Source organism: Glycine max, chromosome 14, assembly GCF_000004515.6.
Source record: "Glycine max cultivar Williams 82 chromosome 14, Glycine_max_v4.0, whole genome shotgun sequence".
In the NCBI taxonomy this organism is placed as follows: Eukaryota; Viridiplantae; Streptophyta; class Magnoliopsida; order Fabales; family Fabaceae; genus Glycine; species Glycine max.
In genome coordinates this window covers 3754582-3772335 of record NC_038250.2, presented here as the reverse complement: position 1 = coordinate 3772335, position 17754 = coordinate 3754582, and the positions used below count along the sequence as shown (strand labels likewise).

Genomic DNA, 17754 nt, shown 5'->3' with positions numbered 1-17754 from the left:
GGGGGGGGGGGGGGGGGGTATTTTTTTAAGCCACCAAGGTTTAAAAGGCTGAGTCATTGCCACGTTGATGTTAAAGATGAATAGTTTTTTTCATTGTCTTGGTTGCACAAATAAAAGCTAGGTGGGGTATCACATATATTGTCTGAAGTATTAGGTTTGGACTGTTGGTCCAAGGGATCCTTGGCAAAGTGATTAGAAGTGAGACATTGATTTCAACATGGGAAGGGAACTACTGCATAATTTTGTCCTCAGAACTGAAGGGAAAACTCAGTTATTTATGTTAATGATGGAATAATGTATAATTGCTTTTACTAAACCAAAGTCTGGGTCCAAACTCTATAAAAATCAAATCACTAACTTCAGAGTCAGAGATGCCAACCAAGGGATGGTTAACCCGGTGCTTCAGAAGACGAGCAGTGCACCAGTTATCTTCAGAGTTATGCTCATTTATATCATATCATATGGTTGACACTTGACAATGCTGTGGGATGTGACCGTGTTTATTATTACAGGGACTTACATCCCTATAATACATCAACAAAGTTAGGTTGTCTACTTAGGTACAACGGTGATGTGAGTGTGTTCTAAGATTCTTAAGGCGTGTCTTTAAAAGGAAATAGAAAAACTAGCAATTTGAGTTTTTGACTACCCAAACTGAAGAATGAAGCTGCTTGCAAACAGGTCTAGGAGATTTCAGTGCTCCCTATTTGTGATTGGTGAGTCCCAGTCATCCCATGAAATACACAGATCAGAGTGAGAATTATTTGTAGATTTAAGTTTGGAAAATACTAACATATTTATTTGCGATCTGACTTTCATTATCTTTGTGCAACAAAGGAGTGCAAAGTTCTAGAATTTACATCCCATTGTTTGAAGCAGTTATGCATTATCCAATATTAGTGTTTTTTTTTTTACTTGACTTGATGATGAGCAGGTTGGATGGTTTTTGACTTGTTCATTCTTGAGAAGAAGGATAATTTATTCTTTGAATCTCTGTAGGAAACCAAAAACATACATGTTTTGTGTCAGATTTTGAAGTATCTTATGTCAGATGGTTCTGCAATTCACTTAGAATGTGGTCTGATGCCATTTTCAGCTGTTGCATATAGAATACATTTATAAATTAGACTAGCCTATAACAATATTGCCTTGCTGCATGCTGATTTTTGGTAGGAAATATTGGTAAAAAGTTAGAATGATCATTAAGCTGTATTCATCTTTATGATATTGAAGTAAATGTTGAATTTTTAGGTGTTATACTGTCGCATTTCTTGAAGACAGAAAATATTCAACCATGGCTCCATTTGGCGGTTTTGCATTTATAGCAGCTTGGGGTAGCTTGTTTTTCTGATGACATCGGCTCTGAATTTCTTAAGCTTTTTACTAAGAAATTACGCTATCACTGAATCAACAGTTGTCAAGCCCATATTATACTTCATATTTGTAAATCTTTTACCATTTGTCTTGCCAATGCAATGGTTTATGATCATGAAATATATGTATCTACCGATGATGCCAACAGATTGAAGATATTCTGTTGATTGTTGAAGCTGATTATGTGTAGCCCCCTCCTTAGCCGAAATAATAATAATAATAGTAATAATAACTTATATAACTTTTAGCTATAAAGCATAATATTCCCATGTGATTGCTCATAAGACTAAAATGAATTTAGCATTTTTCAGTTGTGACTTTGGCTCCTCTCTAGTGCTGGGTACATATGAGCATCAGCTTTGGCCAAGAGAAAATAAATTGTACAAATTAAATTAGTTTGAAATCCAATGTGTTAAAGTTAAGATTCAATCGTTTGGATAATATTTGAATTCAATTCTTGTTGAAAGTAATTTTTGACAAGAGTTTACTTATTTTCGATCGAATTCCAAATTAGTCAGATTTTTTTTTTTCTGATGAACCGAAGGGTTATGATATAAAAAAAATAGTTTGATATATGGTGTGGTTTTGAAATGCAAATTTATAGATATAAAAAAAATTCTCTTTCTAAATTCTACAGTATTTTTTTTTCGTGAATTGAGTTGTTGTATTTGTTCTTAATGCTCTCTTGTGAACGACTCTCTTCAGTATTTACAATTATTGAATAGGGTTAGATTGTATGCATCCGTTTGTAATTTCTTAAACTTAATGCTTATTACTAATTTTGTGCGCCTAAGGAGTTATGTTTCATTATTAAGAATAAAGGTTTACTTGCCAAGAAATTAAGGGTAAGTTAAAATAGAGTATTGGATGTTAATCACAAGAAGAGAACTAGATGAGAAAGAAATTACTTTAGGGGAAAACTAAGGATATTCTAATACCTACCTATTTTCTTTTATTCCTTTATCAGCAAAACATAATTTATTAAAGAGGTGAAAAGAGTACAAGATGTATCCACTCACCCAACCTATTTTCTTCTATTGATTTTTCGCATAATTGTTTAATTATTTTGTCTTTTTTTTAATCTAGTAGAAACCTCAAATTAATCGATCCTCTCATAATTTCTGAGTTGAAAGAGTATGAAGTTGTTAAACTACAATATTTGTGAAGACGATACTCTTACACAGCTAGTAGATTTGCCGTCTCTTCAAAAACTACTGCAAATAATTGTTATCAGATTCAAACTTTAATGCTTTAGTATCTAGTAAGTATAGCTAAATAAAAACATTTAGACACATTTATTTATATATTATTTATAGAATTCAATCTAATCCCGAGCATTCTAAGGAAGGTAGCAACTGAGAATTCAAAGTAACAGGACAAGAGATTATCTTCATTTCAATCCAGTTTAATAGAATTATCCGTTGATAACTTCTTAATTACATGCATAACCACCGTTTACCTTGTCAGCTATATATTCCCTCATCTCACTATAATATAGTTCATTTCAGAAATATCGAGACTTATTTTAATTTATCTATGCTTACATCAACATATAGACGCGTACAACCATATAACAAAGTTATGAACTAAACGAATAATAATAATTTAAGAAATATTTTAACAAGAAATTCAGATATAGAATATGAACCGTCCATCAACACATTTGACCTTATCAAATGGTCTGAGTTTGTTTCTGTTCATCACCTAACCACCCTCTTGAACAAAATTTGAAGCTTTGCTTAGTGTCTGCTTCAGGCGAAGAAGACTAAGTGCACATTACAGAATCCTCCTAAACAACAGTTGATAAATCAACGCCAAAGAGAAGCATGCATCTTCTTCTTTTTTGCTAAAACTTGTCAGCAAAGTTGCAAAGTATTATTGTTGTGGAGGTTTGTGAACGTGAAAGCTTCAACATGTTACGTGGAGAATCCTCCTCAAATTCTCCGAATGCGTCTTCGCGATTGACCTACCATGTTTTCTTGAGTTTTAGAACAGAAGGCACCCATTTAGATTTTGCTAACACCTTATGTACTTCGTTGCAGCGAAATGGAATCTCAACTTTCAGATATGATAAACAAAAGGAAAGAGGATATCTGATTTTGGAAAAACTTCATAAAGTAATTGAGCAGTGCCTCGTTGTCATTGTTCTTCTCTCCGAGAACTATGCTTCTTCCACTTGGTGTTTGGATGAACTCCACAAGATTCTTGAATCGAAGAGGGTGCTGGGGACACCAGTTTTTCCTCTCTTTTATGATGTCGTTCCTTCCGATGTTCGACACCAGAAAAATAAATTCGCTGAGGCTTTCGAAGAACATGCAACAAGACCTGAAGAAGACAAAGTGAAGGTACAAAAATGGAGAGAATCCTTGCATGAAGTTGCTGGTTTTTCTGGCTGGGAGTCCAAGAATTGGTAATTTTTGCTTGTGTTATTTTAACTGCATCTATAAGTAGGTAAAATATGTTTTTGGTTCTCTAGAATATGTGAAATTTGAAATTGATCCCTCTAAATTATTTTCCCATTTCAGTCCCTCTAATTTTAACATGTTATTATTCATCCCATTAATTTTGCTGGTAAATCTAATATGTTCATCCGGTATTTTATCATGTATCACCACTTTTTTTTTTGTTAAAATTGTTATATGAATGCCTTAGACAAAATTGCTCAATCTTATATGGCACGTAAGCAGATTCATTAATACTGTATGAACACTTACATATTAAAATTTTAAAGGGACTGAAATGGAATAAATAAATTTAAAGGGATCAACTATTTATCATTAACCTAATAGTTATATCATACTTCCATCTATCATTAACCTAACAACATTGTTTGAATGAAAATCCATGCTTCAATTTAACAAACAAGTACTGAATGTATAATGGTTTTAGAGAGCTCAACATATAAAAACTAGCGAAGAGCTTTGTTATATTTTATTGCTAGTGACACTTGAATTATAACAAAATTATACATTTTCATTAATAGGAAAAAAGAAGAGCTCATTGAAGAAATTATTGAGTCGGTATGGACAAAACTACGTCCTAAACTGCCATCATACGATGATGGACTGGTTGGAATTGATTCAAGAGTTGAGAAAATGAATTCACTTTTGAAACTAGAATTGAAAGACAAAGTTTGCTTCATTGGAATATGGGGCATGGGTGGCATCGGAAAGACGACTCTAGCGAGAGTTGTATTTAAGAAAATACGTAACAAATTTGATATTAGTTGCTTCCTTGAAAACGTAAGGGAGATTTCTCAGAATTGTGATGGCATGCTTAGCTTACAAGGAAAACTTCTTTCTCACATGAAAATGAAAGACTTGAAAATACAAAATTTGGACGAAGGAAAAAGCATCATAGGAGGTATCTTATTCAACAACAATGTTCTCCTGGTCCTTGATGATGTTAATGACATAAGACAACTAGAGAATTTTAGTGTGAATGATCAAAAGTGGTTAGGCCCTGGAAGCAGGATTATAATAATTACAAGAGACATGGAAGTACTAAGATCACATGGAACAGTTGAAAGTTACAAAATTGATCTCTTAAATTCTGATGAATCCCTTCAACTCTTCAGTCAGAAAGCATTTAAAAGAGATCAACCATTAGAACATATATTGCAGTTGTCAAAAGTGGCTGTCCAACAAGCTGGAGGCCTTCCTCTGGCCATTGAGATGATGGGTTCATCCTTCTGTGGGAGAAGTGAATCTCAATGGAAAGAATTTTTGGAAGTGAAAGAATACACAAAGAAAGATGTTGTGATGGACAAACTTATAATAAGCTATGATGGGTTACCGCCAAGTTATAAGATTTTATTTCTTGATATTGCATGTTTCTTCAATGGGTGGGTAAAAGAGCATGTGACACAAATTCTAACTATTTGTGGCCGTTATCCAGCAAATGGAATTGACGTTCTAATTGATAAATCGCTAGCAACTTATGATGGATCACGTTTATGGATGCATGATTTGCTTCAAGAAATGGGAAGGAAAATTGTTGTTGAAGAATGTCCTATAGATGCTGGCAAACGCAGTAGGTTGTGGTCACCCCAAGACACTGATCAAGCACTGAAAAGAAATAAGGTAACATTTTTAGTTGATTTTATCTCATACAAAAGTTCAATGAATTTATATCTTCACTCCTTATCATAGTTAATAGAATTGAACTCACTACGGGGATCTTTCATTCACTATAAGATGATGTCATGTTGAGTTTGGATGATCTTTATTTAATCCTTGCCGAACTTGAGGTTTATAATGAGCTTGAAATGTAAAGAACCTCCCTTCAGTCCACACTTTTGTAAACCAAAAATAATCCAAATCTTATGCCTTAAGAGTTAGGATTAATTATCTTCAGCATTGTTTGCCAGGAAAATGAATTGATTCAGGGTATAGTTTTGCAATCGTCAACTCAACCATACAATGCAAATTGGGATCCCGAAGCCTTCTCAAAGATGTACAATCTTAAATTCCTTGTAATTAATTATCACAACATACAAGTTCCTCGTGGCATCAAATGTCTTTGCAGTTCAATGAAATTTCTTCAGTGGACGGGGTGTACTTTGAAAGCTTTGCCACTTGGTGTGAAGCTAGAGGAACTTGTAGAGTTGAAAATGCGTTACAGCAAAATAAAAAAAATCTGGAGTGGATCTCAAGTAAGTAGCTCAGTAAAAATCTTGTGCATTCAATTTAATACTAGCACAAAATCTTCCAAAGCTAATCATTTTCAAATTTTTGTTCTGATTGATCAGCATTTCGCAAAGTTGAAGTTCATTGATCTGAGCCATTCCGAAGATTTAATAGAAAGTCCTATAGTTTCTGGAGTTCCATGTCTGGAAATTTTGCTTCTTGAAGGTTGTATAAACCTTGTTGAGGTTCACCAGTCTGTTGGACAGCACAAGAAACTTGTTCTATTGAACTTGAAAGGCTGCATAAATCTTCAAACCCTTCCAACAAAATTTGAAATGGATTCTTTGGAGGAATTGATTCTTTCTGGCTGCTCAAAAGTTAAAAAGCTCCCCAACTTTGGAAAAAATATGCAACATTTATCACTGGTTAATTTGGAGAAATGCAAAAATCTTCTTTGGCTACCAAAGTCTATTTGGAATCTGAAATCTCTTAGGAAGCTCAGTATTTGTGGTTGCTCAAAATTTTCTACCTTGCCCAACAGCATGAATGAAAATGGGTCTTTGGAGGAACTTGATGTGAGTGGGACTCCCATAAGAGAAATTACTTCTTCCAAAGTTTGTTTAGAAAATCTTAAAGAGCTCTCTTTTGGTGGAAGGAACGAACTAGCATCCAACTCATTATGGAACTTACATCAAAGGATTTCAATGCATAGGAGGCAACAAGTCCCGAAGGAGTTGATCTTGCCTACTCTCTCCCGCTTAACAAGCTTGAAGTTCTTGAATTTAAGTTATTGTGACCTTAATGATGAATCAATTCCAGATAGTCTTGGATCCTTATTATCTTTGTTGGGCTTAAATCTAAGTGGGAACAATTTTGTTAGTCCACCTACTCGTTGCATTAGTAATCTTCATACCCTGCAGAGTTTGACCTTAATTGATTGCCCAAGGCTTGAGTCTTTGCCTATGCTTCCACCAAGTGCTCAATGCTTGGGTACAACTAATAGTACTCAAATGAAACCCTTGAATTCAGATGCATATATGCTGTGGAAGATTTATGAGTTACATATGAATCAGACATACTTTTTATATACTCATTCTCTCCCTACTCTGCCCCTTACCCACCCAAATTATTTCCATAAAGTGTGTGCTTACCAAATGGAAGATAGACCACATTTTTTGTTCATCATTCCAGGGAGAGAGATTCAGAAATGGAATGAAGTGTTCTTTCTAATTGATCCATCACATCATCCATATAACAGGCTGGGTTCTGATTCAGTTGCATCAATAATAGTGGATGTACCTAACTATCTTGTGTCTAGTGGATGGTTAGGAATTGCAATATGCCTAGCATTGGAACCTCCAAATATGCAGCACTCTTCTCCATCACATGTGAGTCCACATCCTGTGGGAAATGAGGATACGTGCATTTATTATTGGGCATGTAAAGTTCCTCAGGGTGAACCTGACTTGACTTTCCCCATAGGACCTAAATTTAGCCACTTTGTTTATGAATGCAACGAAGAGAAATGCCAACTTCAATTGATATTTTATGTGGAGAATCATTCTAAGCCATGGAAGCCAAGAATAAGGAAGTGTGCTAGCGTTATGAGATTTTGCCAAGAATAAGGAAGTGTGATACCAATTCCCCTTTTAATTACTATTTAAAATATATAACATTCTGATCAATAGATTAAAATTTTCAGTTAATAACTTCCTTGTATCACCACTGTTTACCAATTCCCATTTTAGTATATAAAATATAGCACATGATATATAAACACCACCACTTTATACCCAATCACCTCTTTGATCGGTCAGTGCATACAATAAAATTTAGTATGGTTTATTCCCGTACAATTAATTTAGCATAATTATGTCTCCTTTTGCTAGTAACGTCATCCCTCCTCTTCTACGTTTATTGATGCTTTCATCAGCATATACAAGTCATAGGCATGATAAACTTAAGAAATCATAATAATGCAATAAACAAGATCACAAGAAAGTGAGTGGCACTGCAATAAGAGAAATTACTTTATCTTAAGTTCGTTTAGAAAAACTTAAAGAGCTCTCCTTTGGTGGAAGGAAAGAACTAGCACCCAACTCACAAAACTTGCTTTCTATGGATCTCAATGTTTATGAGGCAAACAGATCTTAAGAGTCAATCATGCCTCCTCTTTCCAGCTTACCTGCCTTGGTGTCCTTGGATTTACCGTGATCTTAACGATGAATCATTTCCTAGTGATCTTGGTTCTTTATCATTGTTGCAGGATTTAGATCTAAGTGGTAACAATTTTGTTAACCCACCAGCCCAGTGCATTATTAATCTTTCTATGTTGCAGAATTTGTCCTTCAATGATTGCCCAAGACTTAAATCCTTGCCAATGCTTCCACCAAATTTACAAGGCTTGTATGCAAATAATTGTCCTAAATTGAAACCCTTTAATTTGGATGAAGATAGAAATGCTATGGAAGATATTTGAGACATAATCACGTATGGATCTGGTATGTTTGTTGTACACCCCATCCTCCTTCCATCTCTCTCCAATGTTTCTGTCTTATGATTATGGTTAAACTATTTATTTTGTCCCTATAGTTATGTCATTATTTTTAGTTCCTATACAAGAAAATTGTAAGTTTTAATTCTTGAACAATTGTTGTAATAGTTTATCATTGCTAGAAAAAAATTATATAAGCAGTTTTCACCACCATGAAATGTTTGTCTTATATTAGTAATGAGGACCAAAACTATTTAACTTTCATATATGTGCAGGGACTAAAACTTACCGTTTTCTTATATAGAGATTTAAAAAAAAAAACTGTAAGAATCAAATGAATAGTTTAATTTTTTTTATTAACTAGTTAAATTTACAACAAAAAAATTCATTGTAACAGATTGAAGGGCCAGACGTTTGGTTCATCATACCAGGGAGTGAAATTCCATGTTGGTTTGACAATCAAAACTGCCTTGCAATTGGTTCATCACATTATCCCTATGACAAGTTTGGTTGTGATTCAGCTATGATAGGAAGAAGGACGTACGTGAGGAAGAAGCAAGAAGGACGTACACGAGGAAGAAGCAGGAGTGTTGAGTTGGCATGAGAGTAGTGGGTGTACCAAACATGTTGTCTGCCACCACTTCTATTAGCACTAATAATTTGTTAGGATTTCTGTTATAAGAATATTCTAGTATATCAGCCAAGTTTTATGTTTTATATATATGGTGATGTGTGTAATTCAGATTATGGAAAAAAAGTATTGCCCTTACCTTGGATTGTTTCTCTTCTTTCTTCTTGATTTTCTGGAGGTGCTGACCTTCGAAGTTCAGCAAACAACCTTGCACGTAACAAGTTACATCAATAATAATGGATGTACCTAAGGATTGCCAGTTAAGTGAATGGTGGGGAATTGCAGTATACCTAGCATTAGAACCTTTAAATATGGAGGAGTCATCTCCATCTTATAAGAGACCAACTTCTTATGGCAATGAGGAGATGTGCATTTATTATCGAGTCTGTAAAGCTCCTGAACTGACCCAAAGTTTCCTATAGCATCCAAGTTTGGACAATTGGTTTATAAATTCAATGACCCTTACATCCATATTATATTTTTGAGTGCTGATCATGTATATATTCAGCATTATCTAAGTGGGGAGCAAACCCAGCTCCAATTGATATATTTTGTGGAGAATTGTTCCAAGTCATGTAAGGCAACAATAAAGAAGTGTGGGTGCCGTGTGACATGTAAGGAAAAACTGAAGAATGACGCAAGCACTCAGATGGCTTTATTATATCAAGATTAGCAGAAGTGAATGATGATGAGGAATTTCGTCATGAATTGCATGTGGAAGAGCCTACTTCTCCCAATGCATCCCCATCAATGGACAAAACAACAGTAAACATTGCCCTTGGTAAAATGATCTTACCATACTATGTTTAGAATATAATTCTTTTGGTTTATACATACATATATATATATATATATATACTAACTTCGTAAATCTAAAATATTATAATCTTGCACAATAAAAATATTCTTCTCTCACTTCCTACAAGCTGGTTAAAAAATGTTACATTAAGTGAATATTCTTAAGTAAATAACCTTAATAACTAGCTAGAAAGTCGATACATCAACATATTTATACCATTTTAATTAGAGTTGCAAACTTTCTAGTTATTATTTTCTGCTGCATGCATAATGTACGAATTATTAAATTATTTTAAGAAAACAGGTTAATATGGTATAGAAAAGGTTCAGGACAATACGATATGATAATAAAGATGGGTCAATTACGTTTAATTTGCAGAAAGACTTTTCCATAATTCACAGATATAATTGGCAATCAATAGTTAAAAATGTTGAATAAGTTTGGAAACATACTGGAAGCTGCTGATAATTCTTTATTATATGCAATTCTTATTTACGCTTTATATACAGTTTGCCAATTGCTAACATTTTGGACTGTCAAATTAATATGTAGATTGTGATAATGCATAATGGCATGGGTTTGGATACGCCTTCTCGGAAGCTAGAGAGACTAGTCAATTTTCATGGTATCAGTCTTTAAAGAGATATGTGTTCATAGATCTGTTGCTGATCTTACTTCACTCGAGTAGTACCTTTCACCTCGTGGACATGGTGGCACAAACTATTATAGCAAGCTTCCCTTACGTTTTGTTCAGTTTCTGTAGTTTTGTATGCGTTGCCTTTTTTTTAGTTCTGCCATAAGAAACCTTTCAAAGAAAGTTCTACTTCTTGGCTACTTTGTTGTTGTTTTGGTTGAAGGATCCTCCTATGTTTTCCCTGAATCTTATGTATAACCTTCTCCTTTCGCCGAACATAAATACAAATAGCCTATTAAGCAGCATACATTATATAGTATAGTTCCAATATAGATGTTAGCTAGATATTGGTATATTCACATGCCATCAGGGATACATAGTCAAATTGCGTATCTCCCATTGTACAATAATTTTGCTTTTAAAGATCATAGAATTAAATCCTTATTATCCTGTCATACTGTGAGTCAAATACTTAGTATTAGGTCAAAAGTTATTCACTGGTATAAACCTGTTTACTTAAATCCATGATCAAATATCACTGTTCAGTGTATTTGGATGAGTACTAGTAAAATTGATTTTAAAGAATTGATTTTGAACTGTTATAATTTATATTTGGATATTTTTATTATAAAACAAATTAATAGAAAAACTTATTGTAAGAAATTTTATCCACTACAAAAACTACTTAAAAATATATGTAAGTTTGGAATGCAGTGCATTGGCGCCAACTCAATGATTTTTTTCAATTTCACAGTAAAGCAAGTCTTTGTTACTTCAAAATTTTCAATTATCCACCTCAATTTTGGAAGCTCGAATCAATTCAGCTTTATATTCAAACACGCACTAGTTAAATTAGAATCAATAATGAATCCAGAACTAATTCTTTAACGTGAAACTAATATTATGAAAATCTAATCAAAAGCATGTTGATTAATTAATCTTTCAAAATAATTTTAAAGAATTCAAGATGAAACTAAACACATTCTCAATATGCACACCCAACGGATGGAACAGATTGTGTTGTGTGTTCTCTATCATCGTCTTTACTATGGTGGGGTATCTTTCTGACGGACGGGTTGGCTTAGTATGACCAGTGTCTGACTTTCTGATGTTGTGTTTTCCACAAAATTGTATTGTGAGGATTTGTTTTATTTTATTTTTGAAGAGAGGTCCTTTTCAAACTAATTATCAAATTGGTGCTGTTTTTCCACTCAGCACAAGAGTAGTTAATCTAGCTACTTGGTGATTTCTATGTCATGCGATTTTTATTTTATTTCAGACTAATTAGTGAGTGTGTTTTGTTGATTTGTTTATTTTTACTTGACAACAAGAATTGGCTTGATTATCTGCTTCATAGTTGGTAATTCTATAATTTGAATCACAATCATGAGCAAGAGACCTGAATTTTTGCTGGGTTTCCGGATCCATGCAATGTATGAGGCAATTCAAATACTAGTGCAATAAACTACTTATAAAGATCTCATCTAATTTTTCAGAAGCTGACGTGTATAAATTAATTTTAATTCATGAAAAAAACTGATTCATTTCCTTATAAGTTTTATTAAAAAACTGTAGTTTCAGCCTATTGATGTGTGCATATTAAAATAGACTAAATTATATTAGTACTTTTTGTTATTTTTTTAATTGCATCCGATATTTTTTTTTAAATTATTTTTTCTCTTTTCTACTAACGTCGTTAACTAACATCAATTGAAATATATGAGTAGATGAAATTGTTCTAACATCTTTGTTACACTTGCACTCCTGTGTTTTTTCCAAATTGCACCGATATCCCTCCCTTTTTTACATTACTTTTACTTGTCTTATGTTAAGTCGTTAACTAACATCAATTGAAATATGTGAGTAGACGAAATTACACTAATATTTTTGTTAAATACTCAATAACAAATTAATAATTGACTATGTGAATGAACTTTTCTTAAGACTGTAACAGATTTTTCTTTAATATTTGATTTTTACTTCATCGTTGCTAACACTTGCAGAAGATGTAACTTGATTAATATTATATCAAACACCCAGCCATCAAAAATAAATATTTCAAATAAAGTAGTTAAAAACAAAAATGTAGGAGCGAAACACTAAAATTTGAGATAAATGATCATATTCAATCAATAGGCATTGTTGGAAATGCATCCAACAAAAATGCAATAACCAAACAATCCAACACGCAAAAAAAAAAATGAACTAAAAAAAGAATAAGAAGGAAAGGTCTTAACACATGTGTAGCAATAAGGTGGGTTCACGTCCAACAAAAAGTTAGTTTCACGTCTAATTAGATAAAAAAAGAAAAGGAAGAAAGAGTGTAAAAATATTTTTCAGATTAAAAATGATGTCATGTCTTTTATGGAGGTAGGAGGAAGAAGATGAGAGTATTTTAAATATAAATTTTTATTAAAAGTCATGTGACCAGCATGTGTCTATTTTTTGTTAAATTATTAAACGATTTTTAGTAGGGAGGGAATATGAGTGTAATGTGAGTTAAATAATTAAGAGAGTTTTTAGGGTAAAAAAAGGAGGAATGTCGGATATAATTTGAAAAAAAAAAAAACACAGGGGTACGAGTATGATAGAGAAGACTAGGATATTTTAGACATAATTTTTTCTAAAAAATTATGTGATCAGCATGCGTCTTCTTTCTATTATAAATTATTAAACTATCTAAGAGAGAAGTAATATGAATCTGATGAGCAAAATAATTATGAGATATTTTGTAGGAAAAAAATGAGAAATGTTAAATACAATCTAAAAAAAATATTAAAAAAAATATGAGTATAATTTAATCATTAAAGTATGATGTGGTATGGTGTGTGAGTCTCGTGTTGGTACTTGAGTTCCTTGTTGCTAACAAAAGGGTGAAGAAATAAGGTGTAAAATGTAAGATTAATAAAAATTGTATTGTTGATATTAATCATAATTAAAATGAAAAGGTAAAAATACAAAAATATTCCTGGGATTAATTAAAATGTAAAATAGCACATGCATGATGCACCGAATTGAAGAGACCAAGCACATAGTAGACAAAATGTCATATGACCAATGCCCGAAATACCATACTACGACAGTGACAGAATCCGAAACCACAAGATGACATCAAAGAGTTGTATGATTTGGAAATTGGAATCACTGTGAGAAACAACATGGCATGTGACTTTGAGCTAAATGACAATTTGGGGTTGCAGACTTGCAGCTGGAGAGACAAACCGACTTCTGTAACTCAGCTCGTGCTTCAAGCTTCAAGAATTGATAGCCCGAAACATCTCTTTTTCTTCTCCTGAATAATCATATATTTCATGAAAATAATCATATTTAAGTTTATTAAGAGTATTATTATAAATAACAAAATTCTCGTCAAATAACTATATTATCACGTCTGAGAGTCAATATTACTCACTAGTTAAGATGAAATTGATTAAAAAAGAAAATAAATTTTCATTATTTAATATGAATCTCACACATACATTTATTACACTACTTCACTTTAAATATTTTTTTTTCTTAACTTTCTTTATGTTTCATTCTACACAACCCAAACCATATATACCTAAATGTGGCAGTAAAAAAGAAACACGATAATAAATAAAAGGAGTAAATGATTAAGTCCGGATCCTTAAATTGGCAGGAGTATGTTGCCTGTCCGATGGTATTGAGAATAAGATAAAGCTTTTAACAATTATTAATATAGAAAAACAAAATCCATTAAAGAAATAAAATAATTTAAGTTTCTTATATAAATTAAAATAAATTTATATTTTAATTATTTATAAGAACAAGGCAATTACATAGTTATAAATTAGTAAAATCCTAAATTAAAAGTAAAAAAAAAAATTATTCAGAGACTTCTCATAAATTAAAAGGTTGACTTTTTTAGTGAGCAAAAGTTAATCTAAATTGACAGCATCTTAGAAGAGTTATATTCATATTTTTACAACACTTTTGATAACATTGTTTGGTTTATTTCTTTTTATTATATCATATCATTCAACATATTTCACTTATATCTTTTCTCCTTTTTGTCTCTCTCTGATCATTATACAATCTTTTGCATAGTTTTAATGTAAAAAGATAATTTCTCATTTGAGATTTGTAAAAGACTGTGTCAATGGGATTGCGTCATCATGTTGAAGACACAATATACAAATGTAAATAATCATCCAATGAAGGCTTTTACCACAGACCAGAACGTGAGGATCTACCTAAGCAACAGGGTTCCCATTAAACGCTAAATAAGAATTTGTATTAAAAAGTTAGTACTTTTTAGTTTTTTTCTTTTTACATAAACTAGCATGCATGCACACATAACATAATGTCACAAGTTAACTGTATGAATCTTTATTCACATGCATGGGTTCAAGTTCCCTGGCCCAGCCAAGGACAAATTGGAAAACTATTTATATGGAAGAAGGTGCTCTTTTTAGGTTGTCAAATTGATAGTATGATGCAGAAAATGTCAAGTATAATTTATGGGCAACTTTTGGACGTCTCTATTTCTAAAAATTGTTGCCATTAGCCACTGCAGCGCATGCCGAAGATGCGAATTTCAGTTTAATTCTTTCCTCATCTAATAAATAATAACAAACTGGCTTCTTAATTAATTAGTACAATAAACTGTATTTTAATACTTTAAGAAATGGTAAAACTTTTAATAATGTGTTTGGATTTCCCTTAAAAACAATTGAAGTCATAATTCGAGTGAAAACTTAAACAAAGCAAAACAAATCTTATGTTCAAATCATGATATATGGAAACATTACACATACTAAGAGTGTGTTTGATTGCACGTCAGGAGAGAAAATACTCGTGTATGGGATGTGGAAATCAAAAGCAACAGACACCAACTTCTACGTTAATTTGAAATTTGACATAATTTTGATTCAACTTGACGCATAACCAATCACTCACTAAGTACTAATTCGTCAATTGCATCCAGCAGGGGATTGAACTGTGTTAAGATATTCTACATGTTCAAATCAAAGAGGGAATTGATTCAATCGAGATTCATGATAACTTTTTAGCAGGATTTGTTGACGATGAACTCTGCAAATTAATCATTAACATAGTAAACAGGAATTATTTGCTATAACCTTTCACTGATACCTTATCTCTGCTGGAATCTGGCTTTTTTCTTTTCTAACGGCCACTTTGAAAGCTTCTCTTCCCATTGACACTTTTGATTTAAAAAAAAAATTACAGCAAAAATTTAATTTCTCATTTGTGAATTATAAAAGACTGTGTCAAGATGATCATGTTGAAGACTATTAAAATGTAAATAATCATCCAATGAAGGCTTTTTTACAAATCTGAATATGAGCATCCACCTAATATATTGTTTTTTTTTAAGAGACTATATTTTTTTTAGGGAAGCTAATTTTGTTTGAGTTGACAAGACTATTATAAATAATAAAAAAATTCTTCTAAATATTTATATTAACAGCATACTGACATAAATTTAAAATTACTAGTTATATTAAAACCATTTCATTTCAATTAATCTACGCGATGACAAAGATTTACCTAATATGTGATGTAACACAGTTCCCATTGAAAAAAAATGTATGAAAAAGTTAGCACATTTTTTACACCAAATAGCATAAATTTATGCATAACATAATGTCACAAGTTAACTGTATGAGTCTTTACTCATATGAATTCAAGTTCCCGGGCCCAGTCGAGAGAACATATTGGGAAAAATCTTATATTAAAGAATGTGTACTTTTGGTTGTCAGATTGCTGGTATGATGCGGAGAATCTCATGTATAATTTATGGCCAACTTTTGAACGTCTTTGTTTCTAATTTTTTTTTTTTCTTTTTGCCATAAGCTACTGCAGGAGGCCGAATATGAGGATTTCAGTTTAGTTCTTCCCTCACCTAATAAATAATAACAAATTGGTTTCTTGTTTGGTACAGTAAACTATTTTAATACTCTTTCTCCTTTTTTAAAAAAACTCAATTAATTAATTTATAATGATGAAGGAAATTAATTTAGTTAGTTAGTCGAATTGAATTTTTCTTAAATTTATACATTTTTAATTTTTCTCTAACATTTCAATCATGCATACCTTGTTTATTTATATAAATAAGAATCAGATAAAATACTTTAAGAAATGATAAAACAATTAATGTGTTTGGATTTAAAGTCATAATTTTAATAAAAATTTTAAAAATAATAATAATAAAAACCGAAAAACAAACAAAACTTTTGTTCAAATCATGATATATGGGGCATCCGTTGGATTGAACTGGGTTCGGATATTCTGCATGTTCATTGTATAAATGAAAGTGGGAATTGATGCAATCGAGATTCGTAGTTACTTTTTAGCAGTATTTGTTGAAAATGAACTCTGCAAATCATTAAAATTGCAAACAGAAACTATTCGCTATTAATTAGTCTATTACCTTTCACTGTTACCTTATATTATGGGACTTGGCCTTTTCTTTTTATGGCCGTTAGCCAAGTTTAAAAGCTTCCCATTCCATTGATTTTGTCTCCCTCGCCATTTGTACAGGCACTGCAACCAGATTATTCAATTCATGATTCTTTAACCTAATTTTTTTAATGTAAAAAAATACGAGTTTTTTGACAAGAAAATAATAAAGTTATATAAAGCTGGTTAGAAGTAAATAATTTTGAATAAAAAATAATATTGAACTAGGAGATTGAGAGAAATTGGTGAAACGTAAGGATAACAATGAGTTTATTTATAATACTGTTGTAGTGTGAATGTGAATATGAACTTCTATGTTGGGTAAGAGTAGACAAATTTAGTAATATATAAATGAGAATGATTCATAAATTTATTCTTTTAATGTGGTGTTGATTTTATTTGTGTAGTACCTCCTTATTATATCTTTTATTGTTTTAGTTTTCTAATTTTTTTTAAATATTTGATATTTTAGAATTTTAAAATCTAATTAATACATTTTTTTTAAATATACTTTTATTTAATATTCACTATTAGTAATGTAAATGTAAGTATCAAAGATAAATGTATCAAATAAAGTTATTTTAGTTCAAATTTAATTTTTTTAAATTTTATTAAATATTTCTTAATTTATGTATAATAATTTTAAGCATAAAAAATGTGAAAATTAGATAGTATTTCATTTATAGTTTATTGATGAAAATCTTCTAAAATTTATATCATGCTCCTATTCCCAACAAAGACAAAGAAGTA

At 31.7% G+C, this 17754-nt stretch overlaps 2 protein-coding genes across 3 annotated transcripts in view; both read left to right on the top strand.

Moving 5' to 3' along the window:
* The window catches only part of LOC100527017 (uncharacterized), a 2402-nt gene extending 871 nt beyond the window's left edge, over positions 1-1531 (top strand). The window contains exon 5 of the mRNA NM_001250425.2: positions 1252-1531. Coding sequence (NP_001237354.1) covers positions 1252-1351 — 100 coding nt within the window. The 3' untranslated portion in view covers positions 1352-1531. The remainder of the gene's footprint in view (positions 1-1251) is intronic.
* A 1534-nt stretch (positions 1532-3065) lies between these two features.
* On the top strand, positions 3066-9270 carry LOC100798387 (TMV resistance protein N). 2 transcript variants are annotated; one of them, XR_005888436.1, is made up of 5 exons: positions 3066-3784; positions 4358-5456; positions 5744-6028; positions 6125-8503; positions 8894-9270. XR_005888436.1 is itself a non-coding variant. In XM_041009243.1 (4 exons), exons 1-4 carry the CDS (start codon positions 3288-3290, stop codon positions 7625-7627), a joined length of 3384 nt encoding a protein of 1127 aa, XP_040865177.1. In that variant the 5' UTR covers positions 3066-3287; the 3' UTR covers positions 7628-9270. The 2 variants fall into 2 exon arrangements, 1 of the variants encoding a protein (XP_040865177.1); XM_041009243.1 differs by having other exon boundaries at positions 6125-9270.
* Positions 9271-17754: the final 8484 nt, after the last annotated feature.

What these genes read in the sequence shown, in the direction of transcription:
- LOC100798387 (XM_041009243.1), top strand. Translation starts at nt 3,288, where the DNA reads ATGTTACGTGGAGAATCCTCCTCAAATTCTCCGAATGCGTCTTCGCGA. An exon ending in GGCTGGGAGTCCAAGAATTG is followed by an intron (nt 3,785 to 4,357) that starts GTAATTTTTGCT and finishes TTTCATTAATAG; the next exon opens with GAAAAAAGAAGAGCTCATTG. An exon ending in AAATCTGGAGTGGATCTCAA is followed by an intron (nt 6,029 to 6,124) that starts GTAAGTAGCTCA and finishes CTGATTGATCAG; the next exon opens with CATTTCGCAAAGTTGAAGTT.